This window comes from Oryzias melastigma, linkage group LG21, assembly GCF_002922805.2.
Source record: "Oryzias melastigma strain HK-1 linkage group LG21, ASM292280v2, whole genome shotgun sequence".
Taxonomy (NCBI): Eukaryota; Metazoa; Chordata; class Actinopteri; order Beloniformes; family Adrianichthyidae; genus Oryzias; species Oryzias melastigma.
Window position 1 is genome coordinate 7,779,450 of NC_050532.1, and position 22,114 is coordinate 7,801,563.

The 22,114-nt window shown below is 36.8% G+C and overlaps 1 protein-coding gene across 2 annotated transcripts in view; it reads left to right on the forward strand.

Moving 5' to 3' along the window:
- pdia5 (protein disulfide isomerase family A, member 5) overlaps positions 1-22,114 on the forward strand; it is a 45,917-nt gene that overhangs the window by 15,269 nt on the left and 8,534 nt on the right. For both annotated transcript variants that reach the window (XM_024286264.2, XM_024286263.2), the window contains exons 4-14: positions 2,023-2,106; positions 2,244-2,289; positions 3,423-3,515; positions 4,044-4,104; positions 4,315-4,382; positions 5,163-5,254; positions 9,135-9,206; positions 11,947-12,083; positions 17,048-17,118; positions 19,064-19,227; positions 19,646-19,776. In XM_024286264.2, the coding sequence (XP_024142032.1) occupies positions 2,023-2,106; positions 2,244-2,289; positions 3,423-3,515; positions 4,044-4,104; positions 4,315-4,382; positions 5,163-5,254; positions 9,135-9,206; positions 11,947-12,083; positions 17,048-17,118; positions 19,064-19,227; positions 19,646-19,776 (1,019 nt within the window). The remainder of the gene's footprint in view (positions 1-2,022; positions 2,107-2,243; positions 2,290-3,422; positions 3,516-4,043; positions 4,105-4,314; positions 4,383-5,162; positions 5,255-9,134; positions 9,207-11,946; positions 12,084-17,047; positions 17,119-19,063; positions 19,228-19,645; positions 19,777-22,114) is intronic.

Genomic DNA, 22,114 nt, shown 5'->3' on the forward strand with positions numbered 1-22,114 from the left:
AGAGGCTATAGATCCGCCTATCAAACTTGAAATGTTTGTCAGATATCAAAACTACGATCTCAAACTCACTGATGAAAGATAAGATACTGACTGAAAAAAGAAAGACTAAGTGTGCATCAACAGACCCAGACCTCAAATTCAACTGAAATGTTTTTGTTAGGTGCATTTTATGAACAAGTGCAACACTCTTTGATCAAAGCTTTAAAGAAAACGGGCAAAATATTACAAGAAATATTTTTCTTCGAAACGTCTACATAGCCTTGGGTTAGAAGTACTCCAGTGTACTGTCTTTTAAAGTCCTCACCGATGAACATAACTAGAAAATGGCAATGGATGACAGCTGAATCCATTTTCTTTTCAACGATAGCTTTAAGATATAGTTCTGTTTGTTTAAGCGCAGTTAGATTTAGAAACGTTTCTACAGAAATCAAAATATTTTGATCCTACATGTTGTGTGTTCTTTTCCAAATCCACAAGAAATGAAATCAAGAAATAAAATCTCTAACAGGAGGGGCTGTATGAGCTGCAGCTTTTAGCCGTTTGAAAACAAAGGGACTGAACAGTCAGTTCATATTACACAACAAAAGCTTAAACCATAAAGAGACAGAAGTCTTCAACCATTCCTCTCTCACATTAACAGGTGCCTCAATGTCTTGATTTCTAAAGGAAATAAAAACTTTTCTTTCATCTGAAAAGAGCGCTTTGTACCACTGATCATCTTTTTTTCCCCTATTCCACTCCATGTGATGCCCCCACAAATTCTTGAACGGATTTTGCTCGACAATCCTCTCAAGGCCGGGTTATCCCTGTTGGAGCTTTTCCTGCCACACTTTTTCCTTCCTCAGTTTTCTGTCAAGTCAGCAGTCTGTCCTACTCAGGCCACACTCTCCTGCACGTTTTCTACCCAACTGTTTGACAGTTATTGTATAGTCTCTACAAAGGTTGATGTTGAGCTAAATCAAGAGTGTTTAAGCAGATTGACATTGAAAACCCACAGGACACTCCTCTATATGAACTCCTGACAAGTCAATATAACACCCAGACACTTCTTTGTCAAAGGTTAAAGTCCCACTGGTTGTCGTACGTCTAGGTGTATGAAATTTATTTTCCACATTTACCTATATAGGGAAGGAGGAGCTACAGCCACGTCTAAGAAACGTTTTGTGGTTTAACCCCCCGATGCAACCTCTTGAAGACCCACTGTGGTGTTTTTAGATTTTTCTAACATGTTCTTGTAACATTTTTTTCATGATGACTGACATGTATTAAGTACATTTTGCTTCAGTTTTCATTTCTGAGTATATCTTTATTCAAATAGTTGTGAATCAGGAGAAGAGGAAAAAAAGACACTTTGAACAAGAGCTTATTTGTTTGGTTGAAAATTTGCTGGGTGGCCACAAGCTTCCTGCTCCGCTCCATTCTGATCCATCCACTTGTAGACGACTTGACCCATGAACGTCTTCCTTATGTTGCTCGCCGTCTGAAAGATACCTTGAGAGCATGTAAACGGAGAAACTCAGAGGTAGATTTCTAATGAACTACGGCCGCTCTGCAGAAACTATCTCCCAGAAAACGACACAAGTGTTTTTTATTTTGGCTAAAAATGGCTTAATCATAATTGAAAGAACAGGATTTTTAAACACTAAACCTTGTAGTCTTATGGCAGACCCTCTGATCCTAGATCTTTGAGCTGGTCGCTCTTCTGTTATTAAAATCACAACTTGTGGGTTTACGTTTTCTTGCTGAAGAACACGTCCTTCCTTGAAAAAGACATGATTTGAAGGGTAGATTCACATACTCTACAAACACCCCAGTATATTGGAAATGATAGCTTTTGAATTTATCACAACCAGGAATGACTCCTTCAACTTGACCCCTTCAGAAAATGTAATTAGTGATCGGATCGTAGAGGTAGAGTGGTTATAATTCATTTAAAAATATGTCTCCCTGAATCCTCTGTAATTTTTGGTCTTCACAGAAGAATGTTTTGTTCAAAAAGTTTTTTTTGTTTTGTCATTGCAGAGATTCAGAGGGCCGTAAACTCTGTAAGAAGGTAAAAGTGGACCCAAGTTCAAAACAAGGAGGAGTAGAGCTGCTGCATTACAAGTGAGTAACAAGACATCCAGGTGGCTGCCTGACACTTTCTGACACCTCACTGCTTTGTGCAAAGTGGTGTTTTTTTCCTGCAGCTTAAAAAGTAATTATTTTACCATTATTATTTTGGTGCCTTCTGTGTCTTGTAGAGATGGAACCTTTCATACAGAATACAACAGACCTACTACAATAAAGGTGAATCTTACATTTGTCTCTACCTTAAATCTATATTCATAAACTATACAAAAATGTCTGTTTGGTAGATTATTTGGGATTTCTTTCCAGTAAACACCTGAGATCAGAAATAGTATTGAATCTGTTTTGTTTTTATTCATGGACTCAATTTCAAATCCGAGTCTAAGTAGATACTACTACTATACATAAAGTATGTAGGGAGCTGATCTATTTCTTAAAAGAAGACAAACTTCTTTAATTTTCTACCAGCAACTATATTTCTCCTTGGTAGTCCTTTTTCTGACAGGGAGGCATGAAACACCACAAACTTATTTTTAAACCCTTGTAGTTCTAATAATAAAATAAAAATAATTCATTATTAAAAGTATTTAATGTTTTGCCTGTTGATAAAATTAATAACACAGAAAAATGATAACTTACTGATTTTACCTCCAGAGATGGTAACTCTTAACATCCTTCTATGTGGCTTGAACAAGTGATTAAAGATCCAACGAAAATTGTGTTTTATACATGTTGTTGAAGCATTTTTACTCATAATAGAGGACTTATATGAAAGAAGTTACGATTAAAACTACATTTCTGAGTACTTCTTATTTAAATCAGGAGCAGATGAAAACCAGATGCTTGAAAATTCTCTGACTAATGACGCAGCTACTGAAAAAATTGTGTCGAAGTCTACTTTCAAAGTCTAGGAGTGCGAGACATGATGAATATTCAACACTTGTGCTGTAGTTAATTGTAATTCAAAACTGTACGACTGGGTTGAAAAACGACAGACTTTTTGATTTTAGTTTAAAGCTTCATAATCAGAATTAAAAGATCACTGGAAACAATTTTACAATAGAGAAATATACAGTTGAGGTGGGACTTTAATGGTAGTATTCACATACATTGTTACTGCTTAGGATGCTCTCTATATTTTATTTTGTTTTAGTTGTTAAGAAAACAAAAAAAGTTGATGGGAGGATTATTTTTTGTAACATTAGAGGCTAGAGGGTTTTTTATTTACTCCTTGGACAGAGCGACAAGAAGAAATACATTTAAAAAAGGAAAACAAAAGATACACTAGCGTAGTTTTCCATTTCTGACTGTTTTTTTTCCGTCTTGTTCTGCTGCATGTTTCTGTCATACAGTCAATGGTAGCATTTCTAAAAGACCCATCAGGCCCTCCACTTTGGGAGGAAAACCCTGACGCAAAAGATGTGGTCCACGTTGAAACAGAAAAAGTAAGTAACCAGGTCCTGGTAAAGACTGAGTTCAATGTTGAAATAGAAAAGCTTGAGGAGCTGGTTTAGTTTTTCATCTACCACTTGCTCCTGAAAACATCTTCAGACACCTCAGACCTTCATCCAAATCACACCTGTGTCAAAGTCCTTGTGACATTTACCTGACAGTTCAGAGCTCTCGTTTGGTCCATTTTACATCATTTGCAAGCTACTTTAATGAACACCAAACCTGACAGTGAACAATCACCCGTTCTCTCCTTATATCTTGTTGTGGATGTCAATACAAAATGGTGATAAATGTCTCACTTTGAAAGTATTGAAGATAAAGATGAGAAAAACGTCTTTATAAGTTCACAGAAGACCCTACAAAGGCTTGTGGCTTTGATTACTCAGCAGAGATCTAAAGGCTGATACATGTGGTTTAAAAATGTCTAGATTTTAAGATTGGCGATTTGTCTTCTCTAGTTCTTTGTATGCAGCTTTGATAAATTGTGAAAGTTTTCTCATTCTCGTGTCCCTTGTCTTAAGGACTTCAGAAAGTTGCTGAAGAAAGAAGAGAAGCCAGTGCTCATGATGTTTTATGCTCCCTGTAAGTCTCCTTTTTATTGTCATTTTTAGCGACTAAAATAGTGGGCAGACATTTGTCAGGAAGTCTGGACATTGTTCGGCAAGAATAAAAGTTTCCGTCTTATACTAAAACTGTTTCATAAAGAAAATTGCTTAAAAAAATAAAATAAATCAATGAGGATGTAAATACGTGCATGCTATTCCGACGTTTTTTTGTTGATGTTTGTTGCAGGGTGTGGAGTTTGTAAAAGAATGCAGCCCATTTTTCAGCAAGCAGCCACTGAGGCAAAAGGACAGTTTGTAAGTCTGATTTATCTTCTCCTTCATTTATAACATAATAATAATGAAAACATCTATATTTCTCAATGTCTAAACATATTCACATCTGTGTTTGACTTGTAGAATACATTAATATATCCATTGTTAAGCAAAATATCAATTACCAGTGGAAATATCATCTATATGTTTGCTTGTTTTTTGCCTGTCGTCTTTTTTTTTTTTTTTTTTTTTTTTTGTGGCTTTTATTGATTTTTCTCTCCTATCAGTTTTCAGAGTAGAAAAAAAGAGATCCATTGGAAAAAAAATGTTACTCTAATGGATAGCAGAGAGAATTAAAGCTTAATGATGGACCACTTTCCTCTACTCTTATGGTAAAAAAGAGGAAATGATGATGAACTAAAACACTTGAGTCTTTCTGAAGCACGCTGATGAAAAGTTAAATCCCCTCCTGGGAGTAATTTGGTTTTCTTTATTGATTTGAAATGCTTTGCAGCAGAAGTCTGAATCTGCTGAGAAGATTCAACTATATTTAACTTTAGAAACAATTAAGACTCAAGTTTTTCTGCTAGTGTTTAGAGTTACAACCTCTTGTTATTGTTTTAAACCAACCAAAATACAAGTGAGTCTCTAAAAATGAATGAAAAAATGTCTGTAAACAGTTTGGTTTCAACAGCGAGCTTCTCTTGTCCATTGCTTGAAGTTAGTTCTTGACTGTAGTTGATTGCATTTTTTCCAGACACCATGCTTCTTCTCTCGTTTTTGGACAATAATAACAGATTTTTCTGTTCTTCCATCTTTAAGGTATTGGCAGGAATGAACGTCCATCCAACGGAGTTCGATGGCCTCAAGCAGGAATACAGTGTCAAAGGCTATCCAACCTTTTGTTACTTTGAGTGAGTTCTATCATTTCTCAGAAATGTAAACTTGTATTTATTTATTTATTCCTGGTTATTGACAGGGTATACTTTAAAAATGTGACTTTTTACTAGCTTGATACAGAGAATTATTGTCTGATCGATTGGAACTATAAATGTATTTCTTGAAAGCAACCTTTGGAGCCATGATTCAGCCTCCCATTGTACATTTATATGTTACAGAGAGAAATTACCCCTTTAAGCTCCTTGTTCATTTTTATCTTTGTATCTTCAGCAAACGGTACCAAAAAAAAGATGTGTAATGCAGTTTTATAAAGCATCTTTTCCTTTTTTTTCTCTCAATTTTCTATTTAATTTTATGAAGTTTTTTTAATGTAGTTTTAAGATAAATGGTTATTTAAACTGAGCCAAAGTGAAGATTATAATAAACTTAATTTTTAATTTTTGCATGATTAAATGAAATAAAGTTCTATGTTTTTGCCAAAAAAAAAGCAAGAAAGAATCTGACAAGAAATAAAATTTTCTCAACAAAATTAAATTTGACTTGACCTCTGATACACATGTAGATTTGGAATATACAGCGGTAAGCTTAGCGGCTGAAGTACAAGTTGTAACACTCCTTTTGGTTACCATTGCCACATTTTTTATAGAAGTCTTAAATTTGGCACTTCCATTCTAAAATACTTTTGGTTTTTTGTCTGTTTATATGTGCAAAGTACATTTCCATTCAATTTTAATCTTACATTATGCAGTTTTGCCCTGGTCCGTTAGCAGCAGGGCAAGCCCAAACTATTACTCTTCCACTTCTATGCTTGACAATGACAAAGTACATGAGTTTCTGAATTTTTGGACTCTAAATCAAAAGTGTTTTCTTGTGATGGTTTACAGAACCATGTGGAATTTTTTTATAGCACATAATCACAATGTATTCAGTTGTTTTGAATCTCAGGCCCTTAGGATCTTCTGGAACAAAGCCTTAAAATGCAGAAATAGACACTCATGCAGGCTTAAGTCAAGACACTAAGCGACCCGTTTGATGGATGGTGTTTGTAGGATCACTGCACTGCTTCAGTATACATTTACTTCTTAGCTTTTCCTCCTGTTTTCATGCCTGCTTCTGCATTTAGATCTTTTGCTATATTGTTTTTTTTTTTCCGATTAATAGGAAAAGACCAAGAAAATAGAGGATTGTGTATACAAGGAGAAGTGAGGGTTACACCTCGTGACATTGCAGCCTTTGTGACGTAGACTCCTGTGATGTTGACTTGCTGAGCTTCTTCTATCCTTTGCACCAACTTTATCATCCCTCGTTTCCACATTAATTGCTCGCTCCGTCCAGTCTGGCCTTTTGATTAAGTCAGGACTGATGAAGTGCCTTTGTGGTTAACAATTGTGTGTGCCCTCGCCTTCTTCTAGCACATTTTCCCCTCTCTACTGTGCACGTGTGCGCATTGTGCAGCAGAGCCAGAGCCGTTCTGTTAGCTGGGAGAGCATTAGTGTCAATGCACGGCTAGCTAATGACCATCCGTGCCCACTGACTTCAGTAATAAGCCACTCGGTGATAAACAGCGGCTAATCACTGCTGGGTAAATCGGTATCAACAGTGTTGGTGTGTTATCACGCTGTTGCACCGGCTGGAGGACAGTTTTCAAGGTCTTTTTAAGTTTTCCATTCTTTCTTATAATAAAACAAGCTACATAAAAGTCGAACTAAATTCAAAACAGATTATGAAAGACTTCCTGTCTCATTATCTAACTTATAACTTGACTTATTCATCCTTTCAAGTAAAAATAACAAAGGCTGTCTGCCAAAAAGGAATCATTTTAAATTTGAAATGATTTTGGCAAGTTTCACTGTATTTCAGAACAGCAGAGAAAAAGCGATCATAAATCTCGATGATTAAATTCCAAGCACTCATGGTTTGTTGTTGGAATCAGTTTACCTAATCCATGTTCTTAAAAAACTCCATTAAGGGCTATCATTTATCACCTTTTAATAGTGCCGGCTATGTTTTTCAGCTGCTCCAGCAGCAGCAGCCGTCATCAAGTATGTCAAAACATTCTTGTAGTTTGTAGAAAACATCAGGGATCTGTCAACATTATGTTCAGATGTGTGTCTGTTGACTTGTCTATAATCCCACTCCCAGATTAATGTTTGTCCAGCGATGCTCCTTTTTAAATGCATGGCAGTTAAAAGTTGCTGCTTACTTTTGTTTTTTCTTTCTTGATGAATCGTTTGACTTTGACACATTTTTAACTTAGTCCCACTCTGATCATTGTTTGAGTTATTTTAAAAGAATTCCCAGTGGTCTTTTGATTAGGATTATGTTGCTTTTAGTCAAAACAAAAAATGGTGTCGTTTTCTAGGCCACAGTGTCTTCTTTGATTAGTGCACAGTACTGTTGACGAGGAATAACCTTCTTTCCGTCATCCATTTACCGTATTTCCTGGAGTATAGGTGGCAGGAGCAAATAATGTCTTATTAGAAAGAAGAAAACCATATATAAGTCACTCCGGAGTGTAGAAAATTCTGAGGTTTCAGAACAAATCTGGCAAACTCAGTGTAACGCTGCGTTCACACCGAACGTGATTCACACATCAGATTTGTGTCCACTGCCTCTTTTGACGCAGGTCAAATTGGATGCTCATTGCTCGTCAAAAGATGTTTTCTTAGCGGAAACAACCGCTAATGAGCAACCGGTTGTTAGTGGGAAAATAACAAATATATGAGCCTATTTATGTTTAAAAAAACACAAAATAACTCTCACTCCTTGTCAAACTATGAAAAAAACGTCAACTTATACACCAAAGAAATACAGTATTTACACTCTCCTACTAGCTTACAGCCCCAACCTAACATGACTGGTCCAAGAAAAATTGGCGAACAATATTGCAGCCATCCAGTCATACAGTTTTGAGCGAGATTTAAGCTCAGACAAGGAAAACAAAGATGTACATTAATCTAGTCGTCTGCAAGTTGATGATGCATCAGAATGGAACAGAACAGGGAGCTTGTGGCTTACTGTTGTCGCTTCTACCTCACAGCGATAAGCTTTCTCTAGGTATATTTTTGTCTGCTCTTGATTCACAACGATTTCAATAAAGACATTGTTTAGAAAAGCAATTTCAAGCCTTAAATTTTCTTTATATACGTCTTCCATCATCAGAAATAATGCCACAGGAGCATATTAGAAACAAAAAACACTATTTTCATCAGAGTTGGTCTTTCTTTGTTAGTGATATTTTATCCTTCTGAAACAGTTTGTCACAAATCCCATAATGTTTGAAGGGTTTTCAGTTTTTTTTTGTAAAACTAGGAGTCACTCTATCACCTGTTACAAACATATTGGTCCCAAAAATACTCAGTGAGACATATAAATCTTAAAATAGTTCCTGAAAACATATATTTTCTTTAGAAAGGCTGTGACTCCTTTAATAATTCAGGAGATTTTTAGAGTTGCTTGTCTTCTATATGCAAACAAAACACTCAAGGTTGTTTGAGCACAGGGAAGACATTCTTTTAGGTGAATTGTTTAAACCCAACTGACTGAAGGTGATCCAAGGCAAATAACCCTCGGAGAATTCATATATCGCATCTCAGCCGAACACAAGAGCTGCAGTGATTGCTGTGTGCAGAGAGGTCTGGAAATCAATTCCTAAACTATTGACCTTGTGATCTGTCACCAGATGAGTGTTAGAAATCTCTTTCTCCGTACAGATGAATGGATGGATAGAAGGGCTTTATGACAGAGATAGCTGGAGGTCAAATTGCAGCACTTCTTTCCGTCTGTGTTTCTCTATACTTCCTTCTTAAATGTATATCTGTGAAACTTCAAGGAAGTTTCACAGATATACTTCCTAATTCTTGCAAAACCTGAATATTGTTTTTTGTCTTTCAGGAAGGGAAAATTCCTTTATCACTATGAAAACTATGGTGCTACAGCCAAGGATATTACAGACTGGCTGAAGAAGTAAGTTTGACTTTTATCTGCAACCAAATTTGCCTCATGTGGTGAGTCTTTGATGACAAAGAAAGAGCTCTAATGAATATATAAATACCAAGACCTAACATTTCTCTGCGGAATTTCTACACTCCAGGACTCTATCATCACCTTTTTTTCTGTCTCTGTTCATCACACCTGTTCCTGCTCCTTCTCACCTAGACCTACCTCACCGAGGTGTCTTCAAGCAGCACATGTTTTGTTTTTGTCCCATTCGTCATTGCCACTCTGGCTCACAGCTCTGCCTGTGACACTATTCTCTCCAAGGCTGCATCAATCTGTTTCACAGGAAACTTTCTTTTTTTTTCTTAGCTTTTCACCACCAGGCCTAATCAGGGTCCTGTGGGGTAAGTGGTTGCTTGGCAAACCACTAAAGCACTTACATTGATAGAGCAATTTTCATGTTTAGGATGATCATTGATATTACTATAAAATATGGTCTTCTGTGCTGATCTTCTTAAAAAAGAATCTGCTTTTTTCTCCTGAGGTGAATTAAGATGTTTTCTCATGAAAAGTCTGGATGTAGGAGATATTAGTTAATGCGGTGTGCATGACAGAAAGATGGAACACTAGCTTCCTGAACCATATCAGAGGATTCTGCACATTAGAGGATTTTTTATTCAGCGTTACTGCTGATATGACAAAGCAGGTAAACAAAGCAGAAAAGCTTTACACAAACATCATTTTATTTTGCCTTGAGATGTTTTTCCCGTTAATTTTCTCTTTAATTATTTTCCCCAAACACTTTATCTCAACTCTGCATGTGTTCCTTTCATTTTTATAATTATTTTCTTAATTAAATATAAAATTTACATGTTATATTTAAAACAGCAGGTGTAGTGAGTGTTAGAGGTATGCTCAGCTCAAACCACGTTTTGGAAGAGAAGTCCTTTTCTCTTATGCGCAGCGTATAGCAGCTCCCTGACATGTAGTAGATATAAATCATGAATTATTCTAGACTTTAGTGTCATGGCAACAACTTTTCACGAGAGTGGAGGTATGATTAGCATCTTTTTGATGGTATCTGACCAACTAAATATTTTATCTCAAGTGTTGCTTCAGCCTCTGATAAACATTAATCCTGAGCCTTTTATAAACCACTGAATCCTTGAACATTGAGACACCGATATATTTTCTGCCTTTAGAATTATCTATTGTGATTTTAATATAGTTTGAATTTGTTAAAAATAAGAAAAATTCATTGGAAATAAAGTTGGCTTTTGGATTTTTTTTTTACCTTTCAGGTGAACTATTATTAAGGCTATACATTCAGTTGTATAAAGGTTGGATTTTGTCTTCTTTGTATTTGTTCTTTATATTCTGTTTTTATGTTTCTCCATTCAAAGTCCATTTTAATTTGGATTCCTACATGTTTCTAAACCCCTGGTGGTGAGCTGTTTATTATTGTTCAGTACTTTATTTTTTGTCTCTTGTCAATAGGATTACATTTAGATGGATAAAGAAAGAGTCCTGATTGCATGCATCGCTATGATATTTTCTACACATAAAACACGCTTCCATTGAACACCCATTGAAAGTTAAAAACCAGGTTGATCGCTGACCAATCAGGGACTCTAAAGCCTTGTTTCCAGTGAGCAGTCCGGTCCGCTCCGGAACGATAAAGAGTGTTACGGTACGGTTCAGTTAGTTCTGACGAGCGTTTCCACTCAGTTCAGCCGCGCTTTCACTGAGCGGTTTGTTTTCGTAGACCGCTAGCGTGCCGCTAGCTCACCCTGTATCACACTGTCGCCAAGAATGGCAAGGAATGTTTGCAGTTCCACCACAGACCAGGCCTTGCTGTTTGCTGGTATTTTCAATATAGACTCGTGACCAAAAGAGTACACAGACAGGAAGCCGTAAAAACTAGAATGTTCTGGAAACGCAATATATATCGCAATAAAGCATTGAAAAGAAATGCCTGGAGCAAAATTCACTGGATTTGTACCGCTTTGAGATTTGTCACCAAACCTCTTCTAATTGTAGGTGGTGGACATGTGCTAGAATCAGATAGCGGCAGTCCAGTATGAACACCATGGGCTAAACGTGCTTCAAGAATACATCAAGAATGCACACCATGCCTGGTGTGAACGTAAAATTAGTCTAACAAGTTTATCATGCCAGCAAAACACTGTTGACATTTCTATTTTAAACTAAATGTATTTGTCTAGACCAGCGGTGTCAAACTCAATCACACATTGAGCCAAAATCCAAAACACACCGTAGGTCACGGGACGAACAGAATAAACATTTATTGAACACACTAAAACAACGTTTTTAAAACTTTAAAAACTTAGCTTTATAACATTACGATGAATAAAAACAGGCAGGAATATTATTCCAGAATAAATCGAATATTATTCCAGAATAAATCGACTTTAACCTTAAGTAACTTTCACTATTTTATTCTCCATTAAAATATATTTTGTCAAAGTTACAGAAGTTAGAAATGGGCCTTGACTTTGATACATGTGGTCTGGACCTTTCATTTACACACACTTAAGTCTTTAGCACATTATCACTGTATGCCATCATTGAGCTACGATCAGGATCTTCAACAATTACACGTTTGGAGGACAGTGGGCTTCATTCATATCTAATTTTGAATTTTTTCATACTTTCCCTTTTTAATTACTCTATAAGTAAATGATAACCCCAGTGGATTAAAGTGTCTCATCTCAGTTTCCTCTACTGTCCTCTCTTGTGGTTGCAGCCCTCAGCCCCCAAAGCCAAAAACTCCAGAGGTGCCGTGGTCAGAGACGGATTCAGCCGTCTTTCATCTCGCTGACGACACGTTTGACAGCTTCTTAGAGGAACACCCTGCAGCCCTGATCATGTTTTACGCCCCGTGTGAGTAATCAGTTGTTAGCGGAAATTTATTAATCAAGTGCTAAAATTTAAGAACTTTTTTTAATGTATTTTTATATATTTAAATGCTGTCATAAGAGTGCTTGGTCATATGAAACATGAGCGAGATGCTTAAATTTCATTGAATTATTATTAAGAATGACATAATTTTTACTTTGATTAACATCAACATTCTGCTTGTAAATGTAAGGATGACTTTAACACTTTCAGTGGTTTCTCTTCACAACTCTTCACACAACACCTCCTTATCGCTGCCATATGGTTCACATAAGCCTGCTTGTCATTTCATTCCATGCATCCTTTTTTAATTCAAACACATTTATTGTTGTGATTTTTATTCTTCACCACAAGTTTGGTCAAACTCAAAGCTGTTAATTGAATCAAACAATTTAAATCATGTTTCATTTTTTTGTGCTTTCTTTCTTCAAACTGTTCCATCTGTCGTCATCACCTCCTTGTCTGCTCCACCATCTGCTTTCTTTCCCTCGTCTTGTTTCAGTCTCAGGCTTGTAAAAATAGATAGGTGAACCATAACAACAGCATGAGCCAAAGCAATGATTCTTCATTTTCAAGATTTGATCTTGCTTTTTGGTGTGCATTTGTATACTGTGCCTCAACTAAGAGCAACACTCTCACCGTTATGTTAAAGTGAGCCAAACTTTGCCCAAAACTCCACTAAATTTGTACTTAAATAATAATTAAAGCAGATGTTTTCTGGTGTTTCTTTTGCCAACTGTTAAGGTAAATACTGCTGAAGATCAATTTGGTTTTCTTTATAGTATCTGTTTTGAACATTTTTAAATTATTATAATTATTTAATTATTTTACATATATATTTTAAAAACCCACCACATCACTTCAGTTGAGACTGAATTTACCTGCAGCACCTTGATGCACTTTTTTATAGCACTTTTGTTTGTTTTGCTGCTGCGCTTCCTTTGATACAGTGAATTTCAGAGGACTTGGAAACCTCAATACTGTAACTGTAATGCCCTCAAATCCTGTGCCAGCAGGAAAAAAGCCCAAATCACTTATTGCCCTTCATGATGGTGACTTGTGCAATGCACCTTAGCAGTCTATGTCAGTTTTCTCTCTCAATGTTTTGTCAGTCAAATATTTTAAAGGAAAGTTATCCAATGAGGATGTCACTTTAAAGTCCCACTCTGATCATATTTTGGTCTATTTTAAAGGTCTTTTAATAATGATTATTCTGTTTTTAGCCTAAATCAAAAATCCTGTGTGGTTTTCTTGGACATAGTTTCTGCAGAGGGACAGTAGTTCATTAGAAATTCGCCTCTGAGTTGTGGACAGAACTGTTGGTCTTAAAAGTAAACATATGAGACTAGTACACAAGTTTCACAATTGAGTTATGGCTCACTGAAGTACATATTCATGTAGAGAGTTCTGGATGATTTAACTTATAAATTATTTTGTTACTTGGTATCTTTAAAATTAGTGGTGTGTACTGACAAGAGGCTGGTGATATGATATGTATCCCGATATGTGTCTCACTATCCTATACATATCGTGATATATCCCAAAACTCAAGAGCTATTTTTCACTTTTTTAATGGTAATTGTAATAAAATGATAACATTCATTTTGTTTAATGATCACAACATTAACTACTGCAACTCTATCTCATACACATGTTGCTTTTACCCAAGCAAATTTAAAGTTTGTTTCTTTTCGTAAATTAAGAAAGATTTCTTTTTAAAGAGAACAGTCAACATTGTCTGACTTCTACAAAAAATATTGTTCATTATACAAAAAAAAGTAGAGTAAATAAAATGCTTTTTATTTCCAACATTGCTAAATGTTGCATTTAAACAGTTGAGCCTGAACGGAGCTTGACTGGGAACTTTTTGTTTTGGTTCGCTGTAGAGCTGCTCAAAGAGGCTCGGTGTGCTGTGCTGCCACCTAGTGGGCGGGGGACTTTTTTTTTTTGGTTTGTTTGTTCGTTAGTCCTTTATTTTGAACAATGCAAAGAAAATAATAAAAACAGCTAAAGAAAAAACAAAGGAAATTTTATATAGATTATGAATTAAAATAAATGACATCAATATGTTGTTTGAAATGGAGTAGGAAGAAATTAAAACTTTTTTAATTCTACCTCTTAAGAATATACTTTAAGTATAGGTGGAAAACAAAAGTAAGACGACAAAGAACGCTCATAAATAATTAATTAAATATTGTCTTGTCAGCATTTTAAATCGATACAAGTATCAACATGCAAAATGTTGCGATATATTACCACATCGATTTTTTTCCTACACCCCTATTTAAAATATGTGACAACTACTTTTTTTCAAATTATGCAGCATTATTGTCAAATGATAACTTGCAGACAGCAGCCAATCAACAAGATGTTAGTTCCAAAGCAGTCGACTGAAACCAGCGGCATCATCCTCTCTCAGCCTGCACACACGCAACCACTTCTTTAGTGAGTGTGACCCATCAAACTCGTATTTCACACCAGAACAAAGCATTTATTGTACACAATTACACCGCGCAGCTCTCCGTCTCTCGTATGCAGGCATGCAGACATAGATGTCCAGCCTTGCTGCTTCAGTGCAGTTTCTTAATGGCCCCGCTGTCAGAGTGAGATTAATGGTCTCCCAACAAACCCCATCAAATTGTATTTCTGTCCGTTCTCACCGTCCTCTGAGCATCACAGCGGGAGAGTTTCGCGTGTAGCTTTGTGTTGTGGCTCAACCTCCAATTGAATGCTGCTTCCCAGAGTGAACCTTATTATGTCCCAAGTGGAAACAAAAGTTCCTTTCAGCCAGTGTTGGGTAAACACATCGACATATTGAAAGTTGCTTCCGTAGAGATGACTAAGGTTGCTGGCAGTGTTCCGTCCAGAAATAATTTTAATTTTCTGTTTGCAGATTTAAATAAAGCACTTAAAAAGTGTCTGTTCAGTTCTGTTGCACCCTTTTTTGTAGATTATAGCTATACTGGTTTGTAGCCAGCATGGTGATGCTCTTCACTCTGATCCCTTCTCCACCCACTTTTTGCCTGAATCAGCAATATTTCAGCGTTGTCTTGTAAGCCTGCCCCTCCCACATGCACACGAGCTGACCTCATGCACCACTGCTTCTGAATGCAGGACTAATGCAGCACAGACGGACGGTTTTTCTCTGGCTCATCACTTTGAAGAGTCAAAGTCTTCTCAGTTGTTTTTCTGATAAAACTGCACAGAAACTTTAGTGCATTGTTGCACACTCCACTGACAAAGTTGAGAAAGATGAAGTTTATTTTTCCCTGTGAGGTTGATGTATAGCTTCCATCAAAGCTGCATTGTAAATTGAAGAAAGGAATTCCTAAACCGTTTTGACAAGGGCAATTTGAAAAGGTTTGGAAAAACCCCAAGGTTGTCTTTGTGCTTATTCAGTAAACACACCGCTTATCACTGTCAAAGCGCACAAATATTAGAACAAACCTAAAGGTATTTTCCTTTCAAAAAGTAAAAATGTAGAAAATCATTTTAAAAAGTATAAATGCATCTCTGCATGTATGCATGAGTTACTTCTTGGTGAACAGACCTAATACCAAAACTTAAGGAACTGCTTTTTAAAGCCTCATTTCCACTGAGCGGTCCGGTACGGTCCGGTCTGGTCCGGTATTTTGAGTGTTTCCATTGTGAAATGGACCCACTAAACAGTACCAAACCGTACCTCCATTGAAGGTAGAAAAATAGAACGGAACGGTTGGGGCGGAGCCACTGTAGCCACCCATTGATTGGCAGAAAGTGATGAGGACATTAGAAAGCGCCAATATAGCATTATGCTAGCATTTCTCTTTTCCTCTTTATTCTTAGCCGCCCACAATCTTCTTTCAAACAACATTAAATTCTTGTTATGCACGATGTACCAGACATAAAGCAAAAAAAAAAAAAAAAACGAGCTGCTGGATGACCTCCATCGCATTACAATGACGCAATGACACCCTAGCGGTCTACACCACGCATGTGGTGTAAACACGATTAAAAGACCGCTGGGAATGGTTTTAAAATAGATCAAGGCATGATCAGAGTGGAACTTTAAAACTGGGTCCCCAACTTAATTTACTTGCACATTTTTATTGAATCAAGCTCACTTTCAATTGTTGACTACCCCCTTAAAAACAAAAAAAAAATAAGCAGAACAGTCACTTTCTTTGTCCTCATTTCTGGCATATTTTGTACATTTTTATATTTAATCTCATTATTTATACTAAAAAGTTCAGTGTGAATAAACGATTAAAACCAACTTATTTTACACATCACTTAATAACTATTTAATGTCAAACTAAAGAGATTTGCTTCTATTCGTTCTGTAGTTCACAGTTCTTTGCTCTCTCAAAGTTCTGTTTGGGGTGGGGTATTTATTTTTTCTTTAAGCACCCACTGGAGCCCAGTATATCTGTCTGAACATTTACACAGTTGTGCGATTGTGTTGACACTCTGCCAGGGCGCTAGAGGCTGAGTGTACAAAATAAAAACGGCTGAGCATCTTCCTCCATTTGTCATTCTATAACTGTGCCTCAGGAGGACAACAAAACTGATTGCTGATGAAGTGAGCTTGACTGGAGCGCTCGTCCCACCCATGCTGCTGATTAGCAAAATTGTCAAGCCCTTTCCCACTCCTTGTGACGGTGCCAGCCTCGTTTGGTCTCACTATCAGATTTAAACGCATGAACTCAGACAACAGCGGTCCACTTAGTAAATCTGTTTTCTTTCTTGCTGTACATAAGTTCTACTCTAACAACGTAAGTATTTAATCAGAAGGTCTCAGTGATGCAGAACCAACCAGCTGTTACTGTTTTATCACATTTGTTGATTCCTGTACCAAGTTTCTTGTTAAACATTTTAGTTTTATTTTCTTTTTTATTTTTTTTGAATGATGAAGATTAATCAAAAAAGTGTCCTGATTCAGGCTGTAAAGAGTTTTGATTTCTCTATAGGGTGTGGCCACTGCAAGAAAATGAAGCCAGAATATGATGAAGCTGCTGAAATACTCAACAAAGATGCAGATGTAAGTGTTGTGACCTTGTTGTTGTGGGTAAATGAGCACAGAACATGCGTCAGTACAACCCTATGTGTTGTGTTTTCAAGTGTAACAAGCAAACATTTGGCTCATTAAAGGTTGTAATAGTCCCACCGCTTGGCCTGAAGGCTGTTAGATTTTGAGGTTAGCATGCAGGTCAGCCAACAGTTAAATCCTCCATTTGTCAGTGGTGTTCTTCATCCGTCCTCTCCGCCATCCTCTTCTATGATAACTTTAAACTCCCCAGCCTGGGGCAGGGCTCATGAGACTTTGGCCTGTCGATTATCTCATCTCTAAGCATCTGACTTTGCATCCTTGTGGCTCACTGCCCAGGCTGGAGGGTCAGTGTAGAAAGCCTCACAGTTTTCTAATTCAGTAAACAAAAGTAGAAGCCACAGTCAATGCTAAAAATCCTGCCACTAATTTTACTAATGCATTTTTGTTTACACTAAATTAATCCAACTCAACAACACTTTAGTAATCTAATCTAACCTTATTTGTGGGCATGTCACAGAACAACTACACTTAAGCTGAGTGCTTTACAGACTAAAGTACATGAAAACTAATTCAAGTACAATTATGTGTTTAAAAAAATACTGTAAATGTTCAAAGCTATAAAATAACAAATCTGGTCCAAATGAATAAATAGGACAAAATTAGTGTATTTAGACTGGACACATTTGGTTGGCTTAAAGCACGGATGCTCATACCTGGTGCTCCAGATCTTCCACCCTGCCTGTGTTCCAGCTCTCCCTGCTCTGGCTGCTGCTGAATACCTGGACTAGGTTTGTTCACTCAATCAGATTGAGGACATGTGACTGAGCTAATCAGCAGCTGGTAGGGCTTGGAGATCTGGAAAACAGGGAGGGTGGTAGATCTGGGGGACCAGGAATGAGCAGCCCTGGCTTAAAGTGAATAATAACCTGAAATAAATCTTCAGTTTAGGACCAGAAATCGCTTTCAAACACACCTTTGGATGGTTTCCAATTAAACTGGGCTCCAGTTCGCTCTAAGATTTTCTCAGTCTGAATAGGCTCCCTACTCGGAGCTGAACAACTGGACCAGACGGCCACTGGTGACTCGATACGGACCAAATTAAGCAGACTCGCTCTGGACCAACGGACTTTTCCCGTCTGAATACACCCAAATATCCCAACATATTTGGTTTTACAAGCTCAAATAAATAGATTGGTTCAAGAAGAGAGAATTAAAACCAAACCGTGTAGAAGCTTGTCTAAAGTGGATTGGCACATTGTTTCAGAGGTTTGGAGGCGCAGCACCAGAAGTGCAGACCCATCAGCGCTTGTGTTTTGTCTTTGGCACGGTTAGAAGTAGCTGATAAGTGTGCAAGAGGGAACAAAAGGGTGCAGCAGCACTGAAAGGTAATGAAGGGGCCAAACCATGTTCAAAGTCAAATAAAAGAAATACCTAAATGTACAGCCTGCCACTGTTCTACAGTTAAAACTAGGATAATGTACTACACTTCTGCAAGTAAAATAAATCATCACAATAATCCAGCATAGCAACCATAAGCATACTATATATGCACTAGAATGTTCCCCAGAAGGAGAGTCTGCATGAGAAAAGGCCTGCCTCCTGTTAGTTCTGGATTGAGAGGCTCCAGGAACAACAGGACAGCATGCATTAGAAGAAGTGCTCTTGTAGCTTGGCATCAGATCTGCATCAGGACAATTGCTGCTCTTTAATTAGCAGATCTTTAATCCAGCAGTGCATTCACTGCTTCTAGTGGCTGAGGTTCATCTTCACTCTTGTTTTCCATGATTTGAGCATTTTTAACACTGTGCCAAAAGGAGAAAAAAACAGGTTGTTCAGGAACTGTAAATGAACAAAAAAGCGTTTTGAAGGGTCTGCTTGTGATTCAGAAGAACAGCAGTTTTAAACCATGTTTGCTGTTGTTTTGTTGTCTCTCCAGAGTCCAGGAGTGTTGGCAGCAGTGGATGCCACAGTGCACAAAGCTTTGGGGGAGCGCTTTAAGATCTCTGGTTTCCCAACCGTTAAATATTTTGAAAAAGGAGAAGAGAGATACACGTTGCCACACCTTCGAACTAAAAATATGATAGTGGAATACATGCACAAGTGAGTCACACACTCATGTTTTAAAAAAAAAACATCTATATGGCCTGAAGTCTTATCTTTTAGAGATGTATTTAAAAAACCTAATAGATTTGCTATGAGATCATTCCAGTTTCCCCATTTCAGCATCACTAACAATAACACATCATAGCATATTTATATGGAATATGGTGACAGTTCACATGTGTCACCAGTTAAATATGTAAGCTTTTTGGATGGCACAGTATTTATTCTCTTTAAAAAGTTCAATATTTACTTAAAGAGCCTACAGTATATTATTTATCTTTTAAGTGTATTATAATGTTAATTCCTCACGAAAAAGAGAAAAGAGAGCTCCTATTTAATAAAAATGTGTTCTTTAGTGTGCCAAACGTAATTTATGATCATATTTATGGATATAGTTACATGCATGTCCCTGCAGTCCACAGGCACCTCCACCGCCAGAGCTGTCATGGGAGGATAAGCCCTCAAGTGTGAGCCATCTTGGATCAGAAGATTTCAGAGAAGCTCTGAAGAAGAAAAAGCACGCTTTGGTCATGTTCTACGCCCCCTGTAAGAAGGTTTTTTTTTTTTTTTAGTCTAAATTCTATAGATATCTGGGCATGAAAAAACCTCAGCACAAACTGTTGAATTTGTTTTGCTTGACTGGCTTGATTAAAATATCAAATGGGTGTGAAGTTGTGGGAGCCAAGTGTGATCACAGCTATGTTCTCTGGACTTAGTGTGATCGTGTCCTGGGTTTAAACCAGCGTGCATATGTAGCTGCGAGCTGCTTGCCAATCCCATCATTGCACAGCGTTTAAGCTCCACCTAAGCCTCTGGGAGTCTCTGGAATAACTTTCATCACAAAGAATAATATTGCACAAAGTGAGAAGAGGAAAATCTGTTCTTCCTCGTATTCCAGGTTCTCAGAATAGTATTTTGGTTGAGTTATTAGATTTCATTTTTCGCCATGCAAAAAAGCTGATTATTAATATGTATTAGTTAAACTAAACTAAACTTGGTAACACAACAAATTGTCACATTTTTGCAATATGACCACATCCACCTCAGTTGTGGGTGGTAATACATTTATTTATGATTTCTGGAACAAAACCGTTTAAAGACCCACTCCAATAATCTTTTAATCTTTTGTAAAAGTGTTCCCAGTTGTCTTTAAATTATGATTATACTCTTTTTAGCTAAAAAAAAACGGTGTTGTTTTCTAGGACATGTATCCAAGTTGTGGGGGGCACTGTTGGCGTGGAGTAAGCCTGCCTTTACTTCCCATCATCCATCTGTTTAAATGCTCTCCTGCTAGCTTACAGCTCCTCACACCCCCAACTTAAAATTAGCAGAACAACTAAATTAGGGAACAATTTCGAAGCCATCTAGTCGTACAGTTTTAAACCAGATGTCAGCTCAGACAAGGAAAACAAAGACGTGGATGTGGAGGGATGCAGAGTTTCTACGTCTCTACTACAAGTTTTTTCCGATTACATTATTTTGCATTATTCACAATTTGAATGAAGAAATACTCAGAAATAATCTTACTTTTCTTAATATATATATATGTCGAACTATTTGAGCCATTTTACAAAAACATTTTTTTAATTACTATAAATCTTGTAAATTTACAAGAATAAAGTTCCAACTGTTAAATTACAAGAATAAATTAACATATTTTTACTTTAAAAGTTATAGGCTAAATTTAGGACTTTTTTTTCTTGTAAATGTATAATATTACTTTTTTTGTTCTCCATTATGAATATGTCCTCCATCATAAAAAAAATGCTACAAGAACATGTTAAAAACACCTAAAACATAATTTCCATTGGAGTGTGTGTTTGAACCCAGTATATTTTTTACAGCCCTGAAAGAATAACATATAAGCTTCTATAAAAAAAAAAAAAAAAACAACATAAATGTCAAATAGGAATACTTCTGCAGACCGTCTCCTGCCCATCTGATGAAGGTTTCAAAGGTCGTTCAGTGTGATGGTCAAACGTTTTTCTCGATCCTTCCATTTGGTGCTGCCTTTTTAAAAAGAGGCATCATCCAACAGCATGGCTCCACACACATCTATTTGCCCCAGCCTCACTGTGTCTGATTAGTCTCTGAACTCCTGCAACGAAAGGTTTCAACGTGAAGTTTTTTTTCTTTGATTTCACAGTTTTAGCACTGTGAAAGGGTGTTGATTGGTTCACAGGAACATGACTGTTTACGGTAAAAATTGATGCTGGTGTAAAAGGATCCAAGATTAGGATTAGGTTGAGATTAGCCTTGAAACAGCATGATGTTGCCTCCATAGCAAAGCTCATTTAGCTTATTAAAAGTTGAACATTTTTGGAGTTTGTGTCGATTGTTGGAAAGTTTCTGCGATTTTTGATCATTTTCTATAAAATATCAAAGTTTTTGAAATGTACAACAGAAATTATTAATTTAATGTTTAACCATGTCAAAATGATTTTAATTTGTTTTTCTTGTTACAGCAAATATCAAAGTTAGAAAGCTTCTATTAGCTTTAACTTACTCTCCATATGAAATAACAGTAATAATGGAGACATCAATCCAAGATCTGATAAAGCTTTAAAAAAAAAAAGAATTATGATTTTTTTTTTTAATCAATAGAAGATTTTCATAATGAAGCTACACTGACTCGTATAAGTAAGCAATGAATTAAACGCCTTTTCACCTGTAACCCGATTCTTAAGCCTCCATCTCTTTTTAGAACTTGATCTTCATCTGCTGCAATTTCAGGCAATTGCTTAGATACTGCATCAACCTTCACGGTTCTAATGTGAGAGACATGGCACACTGCTGGGTTTTTGATAACATCACTCTTATAACTTGCAAAGGCCATTTAATGTTGCAGCTAAAAGGGCACTTCAGCAGGAAATAATGTTCTCTT